General features: G+C 39.8%; 1 protein-coding gene across 6 annotated transcripts in view; it reads right to left on the reverse strand.

Annotated features, from left to right (window-relative positions):
• The window catches only part of DNM1L (dynamin 1 like), a 37,773-nt gene extending 26,462 nt beyond the window's left edge, over nt 1-11,311 (reverse strand). For 2 of the 6 annotated variants that reach the window (XM_017804760.1, XM_017804761.1), the window contains exon 1: nt 11,073-11,299. In XM_017804760.1, coding sequence (XP_017660249.1) covers nt 11,073-11,174 — 102 coding nt within the window. In that variant the 5' untranslated portion in view covers nt 11,175-11,299. Of the gene's footprint in view, nt 1-800; nt 983-2,209; nt 2,285-11,072 lie in introns of those variants that run through there. The other 4 variants (XM_017804757.1, XM_017804758.1, XM_017804756.1 and 1 more) reach the window with 3 other exon arrangements.
• Between the last annotated feature and the right edge of the window lie 9,525 nt (nt 11,312-20,836).

Below are 20,836 nucleotides of genomic sequence, written 5' to 3' on the forward strand. Positions count from 1 at the left end.
TTCTAATGTCTTGCAGTAAAACTTTATAAACTAAAGAATTTAACCCTCTGCTAGTATTTGTTAGAATTAACATGGGCTGATCCTGTTAGTACCAACAGCAGCATTACACAAAGAGATATTATGTATACTTGAGTATATTAAGCTGTTAACAGTCTTATATTCCTTTCAGTTTGAGGTTTGATTTTGTGGTTTTGTTTTTGTTTGGGTTTTTTTCTACAACATATTATATCAGTTTCATAAGTGTAGACATTGTTTTATACTCTAAACACAGAAACAAACATTGTTTTGTGCCCTCCTACACTCTCTGTGTATATATTTAAGTATTTACAACTTAATTGACTGCAAATATCTGTCTATATAACAACAAAATGTAAGAAATTGTGAAATACTTAAAGGCTGTGAAATTACAAATAGGCTTTAACTGTCTACATTTAAAATGTTCTCCTGTAGCACTGCTGTATAAAATGCAGAATTGGTTCAACAAGCAGCTGTGAACACACGGGTTTTAAAAGCGACTCAAGACCAGTACCATATTAAAAGTAACAATAAGCAACAGACCAGCAAGGTCAACATAATACTTTGAAAGTTTGATTGAGAAGATTTTGTCTTTTTAATAGAACTGTATTAAACTCTTCCAGTTTTCTGAAGGAGGAAAGTCAAAACCTGCTCTGACAGTCACTGCCACCAGCTATGAAATGTTTCTATATTAATGCTACTACCAAGCAATTCTCTTGTTAAAAAAAAAAAAAACAAAACCCAAACAACAACCAAATAAAACAAAACAACTGGGAAAAACCCACCCCACAAACCAACAGGTGCTTCTGACAGCTGGAATGTGCATTACTGCTATACAACCTCCACTCAGCCTGCCAGTTCTGAAATAACAGACTTGAGATTTCAAGTAATGAGTATATAACCTCACATGCGATCATAGAAAAGCAGGGATGAGTATCTTTAAATCTCACACATTCAGTGACATTTCCTAAAAAATGAAAAATAAAACAGAGTTCAAGAAACACATCACTATCAGACAGGGCATTTCTACTAGTGCAGTAAGACATATATGAGAGCCTTATAACCTACTGAAATAGGACTTGTACGTAGAAATACGAAATGCATACTAAAATACAAGGCCAAATCTGTAGAAAATTTGAACAACAACAACAAAGCCTTCTTTCATTCTATCACCTTATTGTATATGCTTTATGGAACAGAAAAAAAAAGCTACTTTATCAAAAATATCATTTGTCTCAACAGGTGAACAACAAACCAATGTGGATCATGTATATTTTTAAGTTTTCCAAATTTGACTGCAGTGAGGTCACTGGTCTAGGGGGACCAGGGAGAAGGGCAGGGTCAGATGAAAGAGAAATATAGCCTTGTAGGATTTTTTTTCCTTTTAAAAGTCTCCCCTAGAAAGTAATTAATCATTTTCTTCTTCAACTGACCTTCTCCAAATCAGCTTTAGATACTTTCTCTGCAAGGAGCTTTTAACAGACCATTGGGCACTGAAGTCTTACCAAAAAGTAACTTAAGAACAACCTGACCAAAGCATGAATTAGCTCTGGAAATCTCCATGAGAGAGCTCCTGTCTGGCACACTTTTGAAGAATTACAGGTATTACAGACTGTGAAAAAACAAACTTCACAGTGACAAATAATAAGCCACTTCTTAACTTCTTTAAAACAAGTGCAATGCCTGGTCAAAAAGATGAGAGATTATAAAGGCTCATCGGCTGCATTGAAAAAGCCCACCAAAAACCCACCATGGTTTCATTTATTAAAAACATTTTGAACATCAAGATGGATATGGCACTTGGGGATATGGTTTAGGGGTGATTACGGTGGTGCTGCACTGATGCTTGGACTAGAGGATCCTGAAGGTCTCTACCAACCTCAATGATTCTGTGATCTCTTCAGCAAGATTTCTTACACATGAGTAAAATGATCACTCAGTCTCAAAGGGCTGGAGGTGAGATTTAGAGGAAGTGGCTTCTCCTGAACACATAATCCAAGCACATAATGGATATTAATAAATAGCTTGAGTCCTTACCAAGAACCTCATCAAGACAGGAAACCAAAATCCACGGGAGAAGCTGCTGCACTGCTCATTGGTCTTTCCAAAGAGTAGGAATGCAGGAAGCTAAAACTGGCACACACCAAACCACGTATAGAACTAACATAGTGTCTTACACCACTCCCACAGTTACCTCTGGACAGAGAAGGAACGATCTGGATCCTTTGCAAATGTGAAGTCATACACTAAATGCAACATTACAGTTCTCCACACATCAGGAAATTTACTTCAAATTGCATTACATTCCCAACTAAAGCAATTTGTTGTTGGAATACGATACACTGTCTGATGTCACACTCCTTAATCTGGGTTCCATCGACATCCATTACCAAGAATTGTCTGGGAACACAATTAGGAAAGCAGCAAACATGAAGTTCATCTTTTTCTGCCAGCAGGAGGAAGTGAGGGATGTTAATACAAACTCAGTTCAGCCAGTCCCTCAGACAACAGGTGAAGACAGAGACTAATACCGATGACCAAGGGTACCACAGAATTTTTGGGGATGAGTTTGCAGAAGCATCGCGCTTGTTTTGGCATCTCATTGCAATGCTCATCATGATTTTAAGCATGGACAGAAATCCATAAATTCATTTCATGACGGGTCCAGAAAAGCATTAACAAACTCTAACCTTTCATAGCAGATCAGTCAGATTTTTCCTTAATATCTGATCTTAATTTGAAATATCTATCAGCTGTAATATCTTGAGAAACTTTATATAGACTGCTCAGAAAACAAATGGGCAAATACAAGAACATCTTGTGTCACTTTTTTAACCCCTGTGTCAAACCTGCATTGCTGAGTGTTTAACACTCTGCTATGTTAACCAGCATCAGTCTCACAGATAAGCACCTGAGTTTGATGGAAGGTAAAACCATTTCCCCCAGAAATACTAAGATAAGATGAGATGATGCACACAAGACTTAAGTACTTTATTCACATCATATATACTGTCAGAGTGTGTTGAAATCTTATCAGCTTTCTCACTGCCTCCTTAACACCTGTATTTTTGTCAACATCATCTTCAGTTTAATCTAAAGCAATTAAAGATGAAGGGCAGAATCACTGGGACACACCTGTGCACTTACCCTCACAACTTAAGAAGCTGCAAACTGTAAGAACTGTGATGCACTCCAAAAAGCCAACATCTCTACTTTTAACAGTTCTCATGAGCTTGCTTTTGCCTCCCCATCCTTCATTTCTTCTTTACTTGTCCCGGTGTATTTCAATTCTGTGCACTTCAGTATTAAAAGGCATTTGCTCCCATCCATTACACTAATTCTTATGAGAAAATGTGGGTTGCAATCTGCTGTATTACTGACCACATTTTTCAGGAATTCAGAAGCAGCAGACAGCAGTGGATGACTTCATAATTGTCCAGCTTCATTAATAGTAAGAGATCACTTTCAGAAACACTTTAGGGTTGTTGATAAGCCAAATGGAAGAGACTATTGAAAATTTTCAAGTAACACTGTCAGCAGCCATTGACATTCATCTCAAACATTTACTTTGCTGGCTTTCTTACTCTATTTCCATGTCCTCATTAACATTCCTATTTTAGGAGACTTGTACCCTATATCCCACAGCATGCAAAGACGTTTTCTCCATATCAAGAAGAGAACCCTGGCCCAATCCTCTTGCACCATTGATAGTTACCCTCCACTTTGAACTCCATCTATAGGTAAAAAGGCCTAGAAGACCCTGATGGTGAAGACCAGGGCAAAGAAAGGATCGAGTACCTCAGCCTTGCCCATATTTGCTGTCACTAAATCTCCTGTCACAGTCAGTAGCAAGTCTGTATTTCCCTCATTTCTTTTTTTTTCTTTTTTAACTGATACAGTTAAAAGATACAGCTGATAAAGTGCTGGAAGTTCCTGTTGCCTTTCCCTTTCCAGTCACGTTGGCTTTCTTACTACATCTCCACATATGCCGGCAGTATTTTTATACCCGTGAGCGAGCTTGTCCTCACTTCTACCTCCTGCATGAGTCTTCGGTGTTGAAGCTCAGTCATGAGTTCCCCTCACAGTGCTCTCCTTACACCTCTCCTCATTTTCCCAAGCAAGTTTATGGACTACTGTTTCGTGCTCCAGTGAGGCTGTCCTTAGAGGTATGCCAGGTCTCTTGAGCTTGGCTGTCCTGGGTCCCACCAATTTGCTCAGTAAATAAGCCAAGTCTACTCCTATTCTTACGAAGTCCACACAGCAAGAAGGCAATAAACACAAGACTCACCTGAAGTCTCACTCATGCACAAGAACCATGAGATTTCTTATAGTCATTTGCTCAGACTGAACAGCTGACAGAGTGAAGAGTTGACTGTTGGATATTTCAAATATTATTAAATATTATTAAAATTATAATGGACTTGTATCAGCTGTAACAAATTTTTAAGTCATCTCACAAGAATCTCCTGTCTTCCTTTGTCTACCTTTAGACTTCATAATCTCTTTGTGAAGCCAATGCATAATATATAACCTGTGGAAAAAAACCTTTGTAAGGAAACACGTCCAATAAAGCACTGGGAAACTTCCAAAATGTAAATTAGTTGAAAGGGATCTAAAAATTTGCTCATTACTTTTGCTAGGATAAACTGATAACTTTTGTATTATCTCATCAAATAGGAAACAAAGGCAAAGAACTCCTACAACACAACAGAGATTTACTGCAGGACAGCACAAGAAAATAAAGGGGCAGTGATATCAGTATTCTCTATGACTTTTCAGTGGCACAATGATGACAAACTTTTGAGAATGACAGTAAGGAACTGTGAAGTAGGAGAGATTTCTCAGTGAGACCTAATAATTACTGAAGAATTCTCTTAAGAAAAGCAATGCATCTGCTTTGACACCCAAGGTGGAATGGTGGTAATTTTGCAGTTTCTATCATACAAGAACTATAAAAGTTCTCCTGGCTACATCACGCTCTTAGCAATATATATGTAAACAACTTACTAAATTTTCATTCTATTATTGGGAAATATAAGCTAATGCATTCTTGCTGGGATCTCATCCGCCCAGTCAGGTGCTTTGAAAAGAAGTTACTTGCAGTAGCTACCCTGGAAGAGGTCAGCATGCTATAACTAAAGAGCAGTAATATTTTTGTTTCTTTTCTTATTTGCAAACATGAATTACTCTGAAATAAAAGGAAATGCATGCATTTCCAGAGTAGTTCCACAAGGGAACTGTTTTGCCTGGAACAGCTATTATGACAAAATTTTCCTGTTCAAACTAGGAACACCCCAAGCTAGGCTGGTTCAAAACAGCTAACAAATTTAAAAGTTTATTTACTTATCAGAAGAGAATGTTAAAGCTGCAACCAGGGTACAATGAATTATTTTTAAGACATTGTTTGAAACAAAATTACACTTCTAAAAGATGCAGAAGAATTAACAGGGTAATCTCAACTTGAGAAAGCAGTAAAACCAGCACAACACACTGCTCATTGTTGCAAAATACATTTCAGTATGAAAGACCTTGTCTGAATGACAAGACTGTTGTTCCTTCAGGCCATTCCTCATTTACTTGAATAGAGAGCCTTCCTGAATCACTCAGGAAGAAACTGAAGTCACAGGAACTACCTCCACATAAAACAGCTTATGTACTAGTAGTAAGGAATGCCAGAATTGGCACAGTTCAGCCAAAATTCTTCAGAAATTCTGTATTTACACCACATCTAACTATAGACAGGTGCCAAACAAGAGCAAACAGAGAAATGATTAGCAGATGTATTCTTTCTCCATATATCAATTCCCAAAGGCTCCCCAGTAATTCATTTAAGAAAAAAAATACCTCACCTACTCAGAAACAAGTAGAGACTCCAAGTTAGATCATGGAACTGTAGAATTTGAAGATTCACATTTCAAAGCCAGATAAACTGACTTTATTCTACTAAATTCATGACTTGCAGTAAAATGAACTAAAATAAAGCCAAATTGCATCTTTCAATTAAAAAGTTCTAAACAACAGAGATCTGGGGATTTTTCAAGAACTCCACAGCCATTTTCTCTCTTCAGATTCTGAAAAACATTTTCCTGGGCTGTCTGCTTTAATATTCTTGCCCTTCATTCTCCTGAAAACATTGTTTCTTTTGCACTGTCCCTGCTGGACAACATACAGGATCCATCTGGTTTAACTAAATACAGATTTTCTAAGAAAGATAATTGCCAATCAGAAGATGAACTTGACCCTGGTAATAAGCATCAAAACTAGTGGGGAAAAAGAAACTAAAAAAAAAAAAACAAACTGGGGAGAGGGAGAAATGAACAATAATGAAACAAAAAAAAAACAGAATCACAAACAACTTCATTTACATCCTTCTACAACTGTGTATTCTGTGCACTCTTCCTACTCTTCCAAAATAACTGTGCATTTGCAAACAATAAAATTAATATCTTCATTTAAATTACGTTTATTATTGCTTTCATATTAAAAATCTGTAGAGCTAAAATGCAGGATCAGAGTTATTAAACCTGTAATTTTATTTTAATTTATATGAAGTCTGCACATAGACCCAGTGAAAATGCACTTCCAAACATAGAAGCCTTCAGGATCTAGAAGGTACAGCTGTTCAGAATCACAAAGAGCCCATCACAGAAAAGAAACAGCACAACGCTAAATGTTGTTTGCACTGTATAATATTACCAGCAAAACTTATATTATGTCTGGTAAATGTAAACAGCTAATTAATGTCAGCCTCACTTTGCTGCTTGCCTGAAACACACACCAGAACAGTCAGGGCATGATTTGACACGAGCAAAGGATGGCAAAAAGGCAAACAGTTACGCCCAAAACCAGACTCAGTAAATGTCAGATATCAAAGCAAACAGAAAAAAAACCCAAACCAAACCCAGAAGTTTGCAAAACATTTGGGAGACAAACAAGCTCTCCCCAGCCAGTGCTGATGTTATGCTCCAGTTACATCCCCTTTTACAAATGTAGGTAGAAATGTCTTTTCGCATCTGCTTGAAATTCTAGGGGAGGAAAAAAAAAAAAAAGAGAAAGAATTTCCCAAGTTGAACTTAGCCTGGGGTTTTCCTGGTTTTCTTGGTACAAGCCTGAGTCTCCACCTAAAACTGTTTTTTTGACAGCATAGTGTAGGCTACATCGAATGAGCTGAGGTAGCTTAAATTTCTGTTCCCCTGACAGGGCAAGGTCAGGGAAGCTCTGTACAGTGCCTGACATTGAAGATCAGGAGGCCAGTCTCAAATTGGATGCTTTGCATCCACTGAATTCTTCTCCTTATCCCAGCCAGGACTGTTACAGTAGCTTCTCATTGCTGTGAACTTCTTAACAGACAAGTTATCATCCTCACTGTTTAGCTTAACAGAATATACACTTATACATATTCAAGTGTATCTGCTATCTCAGATCGAGAAACCTTCCTCGTTGGCAACAAAAAGAGGTTTAGTCTTGAAATATCGAACATGATACTTATTCCAAATGGGAAAAAAAGAAATAAATGTAAAATTCATCCGTGAGCCAATCCCAGGGAATCATCTAACAGAACAGCCTAGGTTAAATATTGTAAACTACACCTCCCCATTTAAAGTCCCAAAGCTGTATCAAGTGAAGACCGAGCAAAAGTACTGAAGGTTCACTTAAAAATTGCACTGTGAATTTCATTAGTTGTTAGATCCATTTCCCCACAATGTCTCAACTTCAATTAACACTACCAAATGCAAATAAAACCCAGAGAGTGTTTTTATAATGTCAGTATTGGAAGAATTTTGCTACAGACCTGACACTAAAGTTTGGATATAACTAGGTTGATGACTCCTAAAAACCCAAAAGATATTCCAAGAATTAATGACCTCCCCTGAAAAAAGGCAGACAATTCATTTTTACATACCTCCAGGTAGATATTTTGTTGTCTGGTTATTTTTTTGAAATTTATTCTAAATCTCATGGCCACCTTTGTAGTGTAGACATTTAATTTTTGTGATATGTACCCTTAAAATACAAAAGGTGATAACTAACCACACTGTTTTTCTTCCTCTTGCCTCCTTTTACTACAGTTTTAATGTGTTTGGCTGAGGCACTTCAATACCACCTTGTCCCTTACAAATACAGATCACAAAGCAATTGTATAAAACACATCAGAACATTGAGTATTACAGCATTATGGAACAAATATTGTTTATATAATATTCCCAGAATGGAAAGGGGTTTTTTGTACTTTAGTAATACAGCTCTAAAAATAGAACTGAAATACTGAATTGGGGAAAAAATAGAACACCTCTCTGGGAATGGCAGAACAACCCTGAAACAGTGAAGAAAAATTGGCAGTCTGAAGGTGTCCTCTGAGTTCTATCACCAGCAGAGTCCTGAATTTTAACAGATCCTGCATTAGGATACAGAAATAACTTACACAATATTTATGTGGAGAATGAGAAGGAATTCTCATATGGCCAAGTCCTGGGAAAACAACTAGAAGTGCAAGAAGTCATTTGAATGTGTAAAATTTACTGAGAAAAATTTTGTAATTAGTAACAAAAAGTATCTGGAAGGAGGAAAAATTAAAACATTACAATTGCTCAGAACACAAGAGCAGTAGGAAATCAATCCCAAAAGAGAGGAGGGGCAAAGGGAACATGGGAAACAGAAAACATACAAAGCTAAATTAAGGCTTATAAGCAGTTTATAGCTGTACATATTCTAGAAAAGAAAGAATTAACTTGATGCACAGAAGTAAAAATAAATGAAAACCAGAGAAAGACACAAGCACAAAATAATACAGGAGTAAAGAAGAGAGAGAGAAGACAGGTGAGAAAAATAAACAGCAAACACTACTCAAAAAAACATTTTTCTTCTCCTTGCTGAATATATAAAAAGGTCATTTAAGAAAAGCAACTGGCAAATTGGAAGGAAAAAAGCATAGCTCAATTAACAGAGTTACAGAAATCCTAACTGGCAGCATTTCTTTCCTACGAAGAAAAATGGAGGTGCAAAATTTAGAACTGCTTATTGTGATTATTATTCAAAGAAGAAAAAGTAAGGATAGCATATGCCAGTAGGCTACAAACAAATCGTGTGAACAAACTTAAAGGCCGAGGCCATGTAGCATTTAACCAAAAATATCTCAAGAAACAAGATTGTCTCAAGGCACATTTTAAAAAACCAAGGCAGCAAGCTTCCAGCAGCAAAACTATCAGCTCTAGGGCCACATTTGAGACATCTCCAGAAGTCTGGTCTACAATAAACTAATTTCAAATGAATAAATGAATAAAACTTTATTTAAATTAAAACTAATTGCATAAAATAACCATCTGTGGAATTACCATGTGAGTAAAGACTTATTTGTCCCAACAACCCTGACTAAACACAAAAAAACCCCCAAGATACAGCTTGCTAGAGATTTTTGTATAAATTTTTCTGGAGTCTATAGAGGATTTGGTTTTGGCATGATAAGATTTCATTAATTCATGTTATTATTCATATTCAGTTATGAATATACTGAATACAGCACTAAACAGACATTGATACTGACAGGTAGACTACTTAAGTCAAACACATATCAATACCGTCCTAGCTCTCAGTATTTACTTATAAATGTATTTACACTTAGGAAAAGGTACCTAGGAACAAGTTGTTTAAAAGCCCTTTTAAAAAATGCCACTTCAGTGCATTTCATAAAGTGAAACTGCAAAAAATACTTTCTTAATCTTACAGAGAAAATGCCACACCCCTGCATTGCACTTTCTGTTGCAGACCTAAACTGAAACACAGAAACAAATTAAAAAAAAAAAACACCACAGCTTGATTGTATAATTTTTAATGTAATGAAGATTAAATGTCTTCATAAAGCGACTGACTCAAATCAGCCACAACACCAGCCAGTATCTAACACAGCTTACTAATGCAGAGTGTCTCCCACCCAATCCAAGTATTTTAGATCTACTCTATTAAGTGGCTGACATAAAGTCAGTGAACCTACCTGATGTATACTGGGAAAAGAGAATGACTGCTGGTTGCCTCACAAGCAGTTTGACACTGTAACTGGTTTTGAGCGAAGCTATTCCACGCTTCAGCAACGTGCAAGCTTTAAAACATACAACTCAAGTTTTAGGCCATATAATGAAACCCCTGACTGCAGAGTAGTTAGTATTAATGTCTTTGGTAGGCAAGCCATTGTTGAGCAGCACAGCACACTCAACAGATACTGTTAATGTCACAGGAACCAGAGATCCATTAGCTTCAAGTTTTAGCTCTGTTTAACGTTTCATTTCCTATTCCCTTGTGCCTGCTGCAGTTCTGGTCAGGCATATTCAGCTGCCAAAAGTTCTGCTGGAGAACAGCAGGCCATTTGAGGAGATATGAAAGGGTCTGAGCTATCTCCGAGCCCAGCAGCAGCACCACAGGGCTGAGACACGCACGTTGCAACTGTTGCAGCCGACGGCAGCCGGCCTCGCCTCTCACCTTCACTCCCCGTCACCGGCTAAGACAAAGAGGTCCCAGCGGCAGGAGAACTCGGAGCAAAGAGAAACGATCCACGCCTGCAAGATGCCGTTCCGCTACCACATCCCTTTTATTCAGCCCTGGCTTCCCGGCGGCTGTCGGCGAAGGGAAGCCCCGGCCCGAGCGGCGATGGCGGTCCCGCTGATGCACCGGGGCGGCCGCCGCTCCCCGGGTCCCCCAGCGCCACCCACACCCCCGGTGCGGGGGGCCGGAGCCACGGGAGAAGGGGGCCCAGCCCTCCCCGCAGCCCCTCCGGAGCTCCTCGGTCGAGAAGCGCCCAGGGGCGGGCGGGGGGTGCAAGAGGCGCTGCTTCACCACACTGTGCGACCGGTGGGGAGGCAGCGGAGCCCGGGGAGGGAGCGCGGGGGGGACGCGGCCACCGAGGGCGTCCCGCCCGCCCTCTCCTTCCGCGTCCCCCCGTGCCCTTGGCAGGGGCAGCCGCGGGGCGGCAGCGGCGGGGGCGCGATGGGCGCCCTGACTTTGCCCTCGGGGCGGTGAACGCGCCCGCCCCGGCCCGGCCCGGCCCGGCCCGGCCCGGCCCGCCTCACCTGCGTGCCCACCACCACGATCTGCGGCAGCTGGATGATGTCGGCCCCCACCGTGTTGAACACGTCCTGCAGTTTGTTAATGACGGGGATCAGCGCCTCCATGGCGGCGGGGGGCGGGACGGGCCCGGCAGAGGCGGCGGCGGCGACGGCGGACGGACACGACGGGCCCCGGCGGCTCGCTCAGCCGCCCCCTGCGCCTGCCGCCATCGGCGCCGGCCCCCGCGCACGGCACGGCCCCCGGCAGCCCCCGCGCGCAGCGCCGCCGCCGCCCGGCATCATGGGAAGTGTAGTCCGGAACGGAGGGCGGGGGCTTCTCCCCGCCCTGCCGGGACACACAGCAGGGTGGCTGTGGGCGCGCACCACGAGCTGTTCCCAGGTTTGGGTGTGTTTTTTAGTACGACAAAGCTGATCCTCTGCAGGGATCACCAGTAGCAGAGCAACTCACAAGTTCACAGATTCACAGAATCAACCGGGTTGGAGAAGACCTCTGAGATCATCGAGTCCAACCTATGACCCAACACCACCCTGTCAATTAGACCACGGCACTCAGTCCACGTCCAGTCTTTCCCCAGATACCTCCAGGGACGGTGACTCCACTACCTCCCTGGGCAGCCCATTCCAACGTCAAATCACCCTTTCACCTTTTTCAATTTCTACCCTTGCACAGAAATTCTTTCCGATATCCACCCTAAATCTCCCCTGGCACAGCTTGAGATTATGTCCTCTTTTCCTGTCGCTGGTTACCCGGAAGAAGAGACCTACCCCTAGCTGGCTACAACCTCCTCTCAGGGAGGTGTAGAGAGTGATAAGGTCACCTTTGAGCCTCCTCCAGGTTAAACACCCTCAGCTCCCTCCCCTCAGCCACTCCTCACAGGACACGCACTCCAGACCCTTCACCAGCTCCATTGCCCTCCTCTTGACCCGCTCCAGCGGGCGCCACAGGCAGCCCATGTGGGGCAGGCTGGCCTCATCACCACACAGAGTTTTCAGCAAACAGCAGGGAACAGCCACATTTGTTTGAGGCACTACGTTTTGTAAATCCCTTGAAAAGCAGAAAGCAACCAAAGGCGTGCCCCCGCTGCCCTCCTCACTGCTTCACCGGGTGTGGCAGTGCTGCTGCCTGAATGCAGCAAGGACAGGTGCTGAATGGCAAACTGCCAGAGCTTGGCAGCATCTGGTGTCACAAAGCCAACAGAGCACAAAAATGAAGTCGCTGGGGGTGGGGAAGAAGCATTATGGAGGTCTCTTAGAAGGGACAACAGGACTGGAGAAGACCTTCTCTTACAAACTGTGCAGTGAAAAAAATGTTCTTCCATTTCTGTTCACATATTGAAAATTACAATGGACATATTTAAAACAGCTAAATTTATTCTGTTCACTTTTTCATGGATATTTTTGGTTTTGCAAGATTCTCAGATAATCATCTGAAATTTTGTAACTAAGATGTATAATAGTAGGCTTGGTTGAGATATCTGGCACATCTTGGGAAGTGGGAAACTGTGTGAGATCTAATACTCTGCTGCCTTATAAAAACGATAGAATGAAACCAGAGGGTAACTTGTGATGCAAGATCACAGCAAATAAGCTGTCACATCTTCAAATGTCTTTCCCTTGAGTGCACTTTCTCAAAGATAAATTATGAATACACTAGCACTGAGTTTAATTCTGACTTTGTCCTTTCTTGTAAGACAGCAGAGTAAAAGTGCTTCTAAAAGTTTGGATTTTTGGATGGCAATAGAATTTGTATACTTAGTCTATACAAATTAATCTTTTCCAGTTTTCATGTCTTGAAACACTCAAATGTTGAAGAACAAAGGAAATATATTTTTATCTGTACATCTTTACAACAAAGTTTCTCATTCTTACATAAGCAATTTCACGCTGCTTGTCAGAGGGCTAATATTTTGGAATAAAAGCATAAAGATGGCTGAGCAAATTGAAACACTCAAAAATTAGTGTATTCAACACAGAGAAAAACAGTTAATGTGTGTAAAATTTGTGAAGAAGGTCCTGAATTCCCTGTTGGTGAGGGGTTCTTGTCATAGCCATACAAACATGATTATCCAGTGGTTTTGCCCATTAGCTTTCAGTGTGTCACAGCCAGTTGCTCTCAGAGATCATTAACACCAGAAGGCTGTTTGGCATCTCCCTCTTCAGCTTCCAGGAAAATAGCAAATATTTCCTGCATTGTACATCTGACACAGCAAATAATCTTTCTAAGGGATTTGCTGTTTCCCATCTAATTTCATTTCCTCTCTCTCCTTGAGTCCCTGGAAGGAAAAGAAGAGGAGAAAGGAAGAAAAGAAAAGCACCCCAGTTGCACAGGACCAGAAGCTGCTGGCACCCAAAGCAGATAGATAACAACCAGATTATTTCTCTGTGTGAATCTCTCTTCTCCTTCTGCTTTTATTTTGACATATGATCTCACGGACACCACTGTGAAATGGAGCAAGTGCATCCTGGTTTATATTTTAATTTGGGCCAGAAGTGGGACATCTCAGAAAGAATGTAGAACTGGAAAAGGGTCAGAGAGGGACAACAAGGATGATGAAAGGTGCAGAACAGCTTCTATATCAAGACCAACTAAGTAAGCTAGAAGCTTCACTCAACAAAAGAAATGGAACGGGTTAGCAAGGATCAGGGGTCTGTGTAATCATTAGCAACCTGGAGTGGGTGGAAGAGCATCAGATTTCTTTACTCTCCCTTCCAATACAGGCATCTTGGGAACATCTAATGAAAGGAGGAGCCAGATCAGAACAAAACAAAGACAGCAGCCCCTCACAGGTGGGTTGGTGACCTCTTGAGCTCCTTGCCAAAGGATGTTGTAGACAGTAAAAGTTTAAATTGGTTCAGATGGTGTATGGACAAGTTTAAGAAAGAGAAATGTAGTGCATGCATATAAATAGCTATGCAGGAATCAAATCTAGCTCTGGATGTTTCTGAGCTGACAATGGTTGGAAGCTGGGAGAGTAGCCTTCAGAGCCACTGTATGTGCTCACCCTTTAGTCTGTCCCAGTATGGCTATTCTTAGAATTTTATCAGTGTAATACTTCAAGAAGCATACAGAGGAAATATCACTTGCAGAACCAAGTTGAGATAACCTAGCCTGCCCAGCAGAGATGTCAAAAGGCCTACCAGGGGCTGGACACACAAACGGAGAAGTACAAGGCAGATGAAGGAAGTGAATTAATGAAGAAATGCAAGAAGAAAGTACTAAAGGAGATATAAAGCTAAGAAACACCAGAAGGCAAAGTTTAACGCATTTTACGTTTCTGGCTAAAAAATGAGAGCCGGAAATACCTCTGACATGAAGTGTCATGTCCTACACCAGCTTACAAAATCCAACAGTTACCTCAGCCCAGTTGAGGACTCTGCCAAAGCAATAAATATTTTACAAGCAATGGTTAGCTGTAGCTTTAACTCTAACTTTCCATGGCTGACTTACATTGTACAGAGAAAGAAACTCAAAGTTCTGATAAAAGGCAGTAGTAGTCAGACAGGCTGTTTACTAAAAGTTAATTGATATGATGACACAGGAACTGCCACACTGAATCTAACCTGGTATCAATCTACCTCAGGACATCCTCTCTAAAACCATCCAGCATCAGCCATCTGGGGAAAACATAAAAATGCAGTAATAAGATCTTCTGATTCCAAAACTCTATATTAAATAAATTTGATATTGCTGTAAGATCTGAAATAGACAGTTCAATATTTCTTCTGTTTTCTGTTCCTGGAAGCTAGATTTCTTTATTTACCATATAATAGGGGTTTTGTCCTATCATGCTAAATTCTTGGCTCTAATGACAACCTCTGACAGTAAATTTAATTATTTAATTATACATCGTGCAAAAAACCACTTTGGTATGACTTTTATATTTGTCATCTTCTAATTTCATTATAAGCCTCCTTGGTTTTATGTTTGAAATCAGGAGAACAACATTTCCAGTCTTATTTCTCTATGGTATGAATTTCTTTTTAGTTTTGCATCATTATCTGCTTCCACTTTTGCTTAGACAGCTGAGTCTCTTTCTATGGGCGTACTGACAGTAATGGACAAGCCATTTGCCATTTAATTCATTTATGCCAGACGAAGAAACCACAAACTAGCACCTCAGTAAAGCATATTTCCCTGCCATCCTATTTGTCTAGAGAATTATTACCATGCTGAAACATATCAAGGTTGTGCCACATACAGTCATACTGCTTCATAACGCACAAACACTATTAGCAAAATATTTCTGTAAATTATTCTTTAAGTAATGTCACCTTTTGGAATCATGCAGTACAGCAATTATATGGGTCTGGCAGAGCCTGATTTTTATGTGAAGACAAATTCCATGGTGTTTCTATATTCTCCAGAGCAACCTCATCACAGAAGTAACTGTAACAGTTTCTTATACCAGACATCTGCACAGCGAACACCATTAGCAGCTGACAAATAAATTCCTGAAATCCCTTGACAGAATGACTCTCTGTTTGGATGTTCTGCACAGATTTCCCAAGCTGACGGATTCTAAACCTTGCTCTTTTTTTTTTTTTCCCCCAGAAGAAACAGAAATCAGAGGCTTGAAATCCACAGTCCAGGGATTCTGCTGAATTGGCAAAGCTCTCCTATGTGCTGCCTGGAAGAAGGTCATAGTGCTGAAAGGAATTCCTGAGGTACAAGGAACCTGTGCTGACACCCAGTCTTTGACAAAACAAAATTATCCTGGGGCAGAGATGCAACTTTGCTGGACAATATGATGAACTAAACAACTGAGAGTTCCTTATATTCTCTTACTCTGTCCACTGGGAAGTTATTTATCTAAATTCATTGTATATTCGTGGTGTCACACAACTCCTGGTAAAACACGCTTGCGGAACAGAAAGCAGTTTCAAGTTAAGGAAGGGGAGGGCACAGAGTTTAAGAGGCATAGGGCAAACGCAGCAGTCAAACCTCATAAATCAGTAACGTAGCCCAAGCACTCTGGTGTTTGTAAGACATTAGGCCAATAGAGATAAAAACTTTGGTTGGAGATTAAAGTAATCTCTGTACTGTTCTTAACTGCTGCATAACAGTGCCCCTCCCCCCTGCAACGGGTGTGGTCAGACTTCTTGAAATAATAAACACAATAGTTAACAGTTGCTTCAGTAAATTATTCTTCCCACTCCAGTGGTTTGCTGTCCAATTTTCATATGAAGACTTTTTATATTACAGGATTAAGATTTAGGGAATAAAAGCAATAGCCTTCTGTCTGCTATCAAGAAAGTAACCTTTACCACTGGACAAAATGCACACTTAGCATTCAGATGAGGCAATATAACTAGAAAAGAAAAAAACTTGCCCCAACCAAACCTTACCTCAACCAAAACTTGCTGGCATTCATGAAGAAGTTAGCTTGTATCTTCTACTTCTGGATCTAGTAGTTTAAATAAGGCTATCTCCTGTGGACTTTTTAAGATAAAATAGTATGGCAAGATGACCATTTTTTAATTTTTAATACACATTTTCTTAGGCACCTCCTTGTGTTTGGCACAATTTTAAGTTTAAATTCTAAATGTAACGACTGAGCATATGTGATTTACATCACCACGTCCTGCTTATAAGACTAATGGATACTTCAAGTTTATCTATCTAAAGCTTTTTAGTTCAGGTCAGTATTGCAGTTCTGGAATGGACACTTGATGTCTCACCTGCAATGCTTTCCTTTGCATCACAGAGTTGTCTTGGAGTATATGAATGTAAGTCTTCACGTGAAACAGAATTGTAAGATGCACTTCAGCAACTAAAGGGCATTCAGTTAATAGGACCACCTTAGTGCTAGTTCAAAATTGAATTCCAAAATATTACATAGGTAAGGTAGGTCTTTTGTAAATGCTGTGTCTCTGAGCCTTGAGCTAAAAGATTTGAATTCCCTTTGCAAGTCAAGAAACATTCAAGTATGGTGGAACAGGCAAGGCAGGTAGTTCTACATACTAGGCAGTACATCTAAAAAGAACTACAGTTGAAATCTTATCTTCTTCCATTAATTTAATTTCACACTATGAGAAGGCTCCCCTATTCAGCAGAGTCTAAACCCCATTTTCTGAAGGAGGGACCCTTACCTAGAGTTTCGAAAAATGAGTTAGGCATACACTGTCAAAACATGTTCCAAAGAGAGCACAAACATCCAGCCTTGCTTCAAAACACGAACTCACAGAGATAAAAGTTAAGTCTCCAGTGGACCCAAGAGAGAGTTCATTTCCACACGTTCTCCTAAGAAGAGCGCTGGGACTGCCTGGCTCTGAGACAGCAGTAGGAAGGGACTGCAGAGAACATGAGGCCACTGGAGGCCAAAGAGAGGGTAATCTCAGATTCTGCTCCCAAATCAATCTCTGTTTCTCCCACCATGTGCTCCTTTAATATTGCAAATGCATAAACCAAATCCAGAAACCTCTGGAATCTTCAATTTAAATAGGGTGGATTCAGTAAAACTAATATGAAGAAATCTGGGGATCTAGAAACTCAACTGCAACCCACTAAGTCTTACCCTAGATTCTTAGTTAAAGTTCTATTCCATAAGGAGATGCTTCTCACAGCAGAAATTTACATCATTTAGCAAACAAAAACATATTTAAGTTTGGAGTTGAAATTGTTAATGAATTTTCTTGATAAGATCCTGATGGTTGGAGGCTTTGTAAATTCTGACTGGGAATAACAGTCTTTAAAAAAACCCACAAACAAACAAAAACAAAACCCCAAAAATACAAAAACCCAACCAACCAACCAAACGAAAAACAACTGCAGAGATTATAGCTAAAAACTGGAAAACTTACCTGGCCGTGTGATGAATTCTTCATAATTTAAGTCTTTAAATCAGGGAAAGTAAAGTGAGAAATATGCTGTAACAGAAAGAAATGTAACAGTTTGACATGACGGGCAGGCAGCACATCCTGCTCATGACACCAGTGTTATGCTTTTGAGACAGAAACAGCAACACAGACATGGTGTAGACCTCAAGCAACCAAACTCTACTGTGTGTATCCTGACTTATTACATGAACTGGGTCTGGTAAGGCTAAATATTGTCATGGCTGCCTGGTGCACAGGGCCGAGCAGGCAAAGAGTAACCAGCTCCCAGACAAAAACCATCACCATCATAAAGATCCCTCCACTTTTCTGTTAGAGACACCACAGAACCCTCCAAAGCAAAAAATTTCTTTAAAGTAAACGAGTTCCAAGTACTGTGTTTGCCAAGGGCTGGTATGCCATTTCTCTCGTGTCAGGAAGCTCATATAATGCCAAGAACAATTCTGTGGTAATGAGACAGTATTAGTCAGGCTCTTTGGGAGAGCCAGAGGAGACAACGCCTGTGCTTGATGGGCTCCTGGACAATTTGCTGCCACCTAGAAATATCAGTACTTATTAAACAGTACTTTTTTAAAGGAATTAAATAGGAGCTGTGATTGCGGATTTCCTGTAGCTTGAATATTTTTTAATTGTGTTTTCTTGTTAAAGCACGTTGTAGGGTAAACTCTGTTATTTTGTCTCCATGAAGAAGGCAGGGCATTGTGTTTAATGGGGAAAATAGTGGGTTTGGAACAGAGTTAATCACAGTGGGGGAAAAAAAACCCAGAAAAATTAGTAGGAAAAATTGCATAAATGGAGAGGGGAGCATTACTCGCCATGGTCCGTCAGTGCTGATTTCAAATACTAATTTGTTTACTGTGTTTCCAAAGAGAAGAAGTAGAAACTAAACAAAATTCTTGTATGCAACTCCTTCCAGATAGGAACTAACAAGTACTACAGTAAATTTTCCTCTCTCTGTTTTGAGAGAAGTCTTTTCTGCAACACCGTGCCCATCTGCAGAAGAATACCAAGAATAAATCAGATACAATCAAAACAGGTTTAATGTGTACAGTCAATTGAAATTGGAGGCAATTGTAAATGGTTCTGGTCTGTTAAACCACACTTGGAAAAGGAGTAGCTGCAGCTTAAGTGGCACTTCCTTAAACTGAATGTATGCTTAGCCAGTGAAGGGATTTAGAGAATCCAAGTTGTTTATGCTTAGGATGATCATCCAGCTAACTACCTGATCATTTTTTTGCTTTGAAGCACCACTTTAATTCAGTGCACAAGAGATCATGCCGAGCAGCTCACAAAATTTACTGGTCACATTCCCACTAAAGAAATCTGGACCTAAACTCAGGATTGCAGGGACCACACCTTGTATCTTTCCTGCCTAAGATGTCATAGCATTATATCCACCCTTCATAAACTCAGAATATATCTTTCATCGACTTAGCAGTACTTGTGAGTAACCAGCACTTCAGCAAATTAGATAGAGTGTACCAAAACAGGTAGGTCCTTGCAAGCACACACACAACTGGAAATACGTTAAAGATTAAAGATTTGATCAGCAAAGAGAACAGTAGGTGGACAAAACAACCCAAAAAACCAAAACCAAACAACAAAAAAAAAAAAAACAAGAAAAAAAAACCAACCAACAATACTTATTTAATTATGCTTTTATTTTACATGATACAAATTTCTTTTCTTTTTAAGTACTCAACATGAATTAAAGTGCTTAATTTTTACAATCTCCACCCCCCCCTTAGGACCAAATATACATATATTACATAAAATATGTACAATATCTTCATTTTTTTACATTCATATACTTATTGACCATAAAAATGACAAATTTGCACAACTTACAATGGCATTTAAATTTCACCTTTTAAATATTATTCACTTTCTGGCAAAACCAAAACAAATTTACACCTCTTCCAAATATTAATATATTTTTTAAAAAGGGGCTTTTGCAATTAAAATCAGAAATGTTTCCATAATGAAGGGAAATTAACATGTAGAGCCTGTAATTCTGATGTCAAACATTACAACTGATCCAGCTCCTACTAAAATTAATGTATTGATCTGCTGTGAGGGCTGAAGAACAGAAAATTTACTGATAGAAAAAACAAAATTTCTATTGCCAACTGTTCCCTATATGCAATAAAATTTGGCTTCTTAAACATACTAGGGCACATACATGCAAAAATGCTTTGATACAGTTCCCCCTTTTCTGAATGTTTCCACCATAAATAGTTAATGAATCTACGAAGATGAACTATAAACAGAAATAGGCTGGTGTTATGCAGTGGTTGCAAACATGTTTTATTCAAAGAAATCTGCTCGGGGATTTTAATAGAGAAAAAAACATGTTTTACATTCATTTGTGCTAGAAAGAGGAAGGAGGGAAACAAAATGCCATAGTTAAGACTGAGAAGAAATTTAATTACGAGGTTTCAAAGGAAGCTGATTGAATGCCTCACTGGAATTTGCATGTTTGTGGGGGGTTTTTTGTTTGCTTTTTTTAGGCTGAAATAGTAAACATGCCACAACAGCAGATCTACTTCTGTCGATTTTTTTCTTCTGAAAAGAACACTCAACACAGTCAATACACATTCTCTTTTGAATGCAGCACAGTGTATTTTTTGATTGTAAAATACTGCTTGAAAACAAGTCATCTGAATAATAGTCTCAAATATAAATACACATATATACATATACACACATACATATACATATGTGTATATACACACACATGTAACCATTAAGTTAATGTTATGTTCTGTTAAAGGAAAAGGATTTAGGAAACAATCTGACTAGCAGATTAAAACTTCTATCCAAGGAACATACTTCACTACAGTCCCACAGGTCAGAACCAGCTAGGTAAATTCCTCACACCAATAGGGCCACAGACTAGAGGAAAAAAAACAACATTAAACTCCATGTATTTC

Source organism: Lepidothrix coronata, unplaced genomic scaffold (genome assembly GCF_001604755.1).
Source record: "Lepidothrix coronata isolate B3197 unplaced genomic scaffold, Lepidothrix_coronata-1.0 Scaffold10, whole genome shotgun sequence".
NCBI classification, from domain to species: domain Eukaryota; kingdom Metazoa; phylum Chordata; class Aves; order Passeriformes; family Pipridae; genus Lepidothrix; species Lepidothrix coronata.